Below are 2539 nucleotides of genomic sequence, written 5' to 3'. Positions count from 1 at the left end.
TCCACTTGAGAGCGCTCAAAAAGCATATTGCCCCAAAATAGGTGAATCTGTTGCCTCATTACGGCTGCCTGCTCAGCTGCCTCCTCCGGTGTCAACTCCCCTTGACCATCTGCACTGTGTTGCTTCTTTCTTTTCTTCAACACCTCATCCTTCTCGGTCGCACCAGGTGTTTTTAACTCTAGCATTCTCTGTTCTTCCACTTTCTCCCACATCTCTGTTGCAGCCCTCATCTTCTCCTCAGCACTATCAAAAAGCTTGAATGTCTCTGAAGAATCCCAGGTAGACAGGTCAGCCTTGTCTGCCAATGCAAATGACCAGTGAAGCTTTGCGGTCTCAAAGTGTTGCTGGCCTAAAGCAAGAAGCCCTTCATAGAAATCTTGCTTGATGTTCAGGGCCTCCTCATACTTGTGGCCTGCAAGAGCATACCTCTCTAGCACCCAGTCATAAGCTGTTCGGAGCTGAGCAGACATGATTTCCTTTGGAGAAGATTCATCAAGAGGTATGCGCTTCCTTGCTGCACACATGTGCACATTTCCCCAGTTAAATAACGCCAAGGCAGCGACCTCCTGGAATTTTGCTGCAGCCATCTCAAATAGGGATTGGGCCTCCTCGCTGGTCACTGTTTCCTCAAGTGCTTCAGAGCACAGCTCCATTCCTACTTCATGAAGGTCCAGATGTGCATCAGCATCGATCCCAACCTGGTTCCGGAACAGTTCTGCAAACTGAAGCAACCAATCATCAATCTCAGCTTCCTTGCACTCAGCATGGCCACAATCTTTCTTCCCTGTCAGAGTGCTCTGTTCAGCAACTCCGTTCTCCAGATCTGGCTTTGTCACCTCGGCATTAGCTACCTCTGCAGAAGTATGTGAAGAGCTATCCTCACCGGTGATCAACAACTCCTCCTCCTCCAGCTTCTGCTCTTCTGTTGGCAGCGGAGGCTCCTGCTCTGGACTTACTTCAACAATGTGCAGCCTCAGCATGGGGAGCTTAGTATCACCTTCCATTGCATCGGTGCCAACACCACAAGCCTCGGCCAATCGTAGTTCTGATGTGCAAGTGATGGTAACTAGATCACCATCGGCATCCTTATACTTCATCAACACAGCCTTGGATGATGGGAAGCGCTTCGCCACAACTTCCCGGAGCGTCTGGAAGCTGCATTTTTCAGGCATCTCCCCAAGCCTAATGTCATGGCCATACACCAGCTTGAGGGGCCTCCATCTCGTCACAACCTTCCTGTTAATGAGCGATGTCTCCGTCACTGGTTGGGTTGAGGGCACTGACAGTGCTGGCACAGTCTTCTGAGAAATATCAGCAGTTGAAGCCTTGGCAGAAGATGACGGAGAGTTGGAGAAAGGCACCAACTTGGGCGCTGGCGAAGAATTAAATTTAGTCATCGCAGGACCTGGTTGCTGCTGTGGAGGAGGAGGCGACGGAGGCGATTGTTTCTTTGGGAAGGGGCGGGAAGGGAGGGATGGGCCAAGGCCGGCCACAACGGCCGAGGCACCGAGGGCGGCGGGGGAAGGGCGGCTGGTGGGTTCGTGGGTGGAGGCGGCGGAGGCCGTGGAGGAGGAGGAGGAGATGCGGGAGCGAAGGCGGTGGGAGAGGTCGATAGCGTCGCGGTGGTTGGGGTCGAGGGCGAGGAGCGCGAGGGTGTCGGCGAGTGCGAGCTCGTAGCGGCCGAGCGCCTCAAGTGCGCGGGCCCGGCGGAGAAGGGCTCGCGGGAAGCGCGGCTCGGCCTGGAGCGCGAGGGAGCACTCCTCCGCGACGGCCTTGTGGTCGACGGGGCGGAGCTGCAGGAGGCAGGCGGCGCGGTTGCTGTGGAAGACGGCGCGGTCGGGATGGCCACGCGGGGCAAGGCGGAGGGCGAGCTCGTACTGCCGCAGCGCGCCGGCGTAGTCGCGCGACTGGAACAGGCGGTTGCCCTCCTCCTTGAGCTCGTGCGCGCGGCGCAGGAGCACGCCGGGGTCCGCCGGGGCCTGGTGCTGCGCCGCCCCGTTCGCTACGGGGGGCGCGGGCGGCGGGGCCTTCTGCTCTGCTGCGGCTGGCGGCGATTTGGCGGCGGTTGTGGTGGCGGCGGCGGTGGCGGAAGGGGAGGGCTTCTTCTTTTTGGCGCCGGACTTGCCCATGGGGATAAGTCGGGGAGGGGGAGGCGGAAACCGAGAGTGGAATGAAGAGTAGAGCCTTGCAGGAAGTGAACCCTAACGAGACGGAGGGGTCTAGAACGTTGGGCCTAGTCCAACCCTGCTACAGTATGAACGCTTCTTAGGTTCCTACGTAATTTTGGTTGCATCTTTGACTCCACTCAGCCTGACTCAGCAATACAGGATTTTTTTTTGCTAAAAAAGAGCAATACAGGAAAAAAACATGTTCTGTATTTAGTTTGGTTGCCCACAAAATTCTATGAAACGTGCATTAGAGACAAGCCATCAGCACGCTATTTGATTGCAAGCATGTTGTTTGGTTACGTGAAAGGCATACGTCGTGGTAACTTTTTGTCCAAGAGCGCCGGTGAGAGCGGCAGGACAGATTTGTTCAA

General features: G+C 56.2%; 1 protein-coding gene across 1 annotated transcript; it reads right to left on the bottom strand.

Annotated features, from left to right (window-relative positions):
• On the bottom strand, window positions 1–2209 carry LOC125508939 (protein CLMP1-like; the record flags this gene model as incomplete). The annotated part of the gene is given in 1 exon segment (XM_048673754.1): window positions 1–2209. A coding segment is annotated over 1 exon segment (2129 nt), but the record flags the coding sequence as incomplete, so codon positions are not given.
• Between the last annotated feature and the right edge of the window lie 330 nt (window positions 2210–2539).

The sequence above is a fragment of the Triticum urartu genome, chromosome 5, assembly GCF_003073215.2.
Source record: "Triticum urartu cultivar G1812 chromosome 5, Tu2.1, whole genome shotgun sequence".
NCBI lineage: Eukaryota > Viridiplantae > Streptophyta > Magnoliopsida > Poales > Poaceae > Triticum > Triticum urartu.
This window is presented reverse-complemented; position numbering and strand designations above follow the sequence as displayed.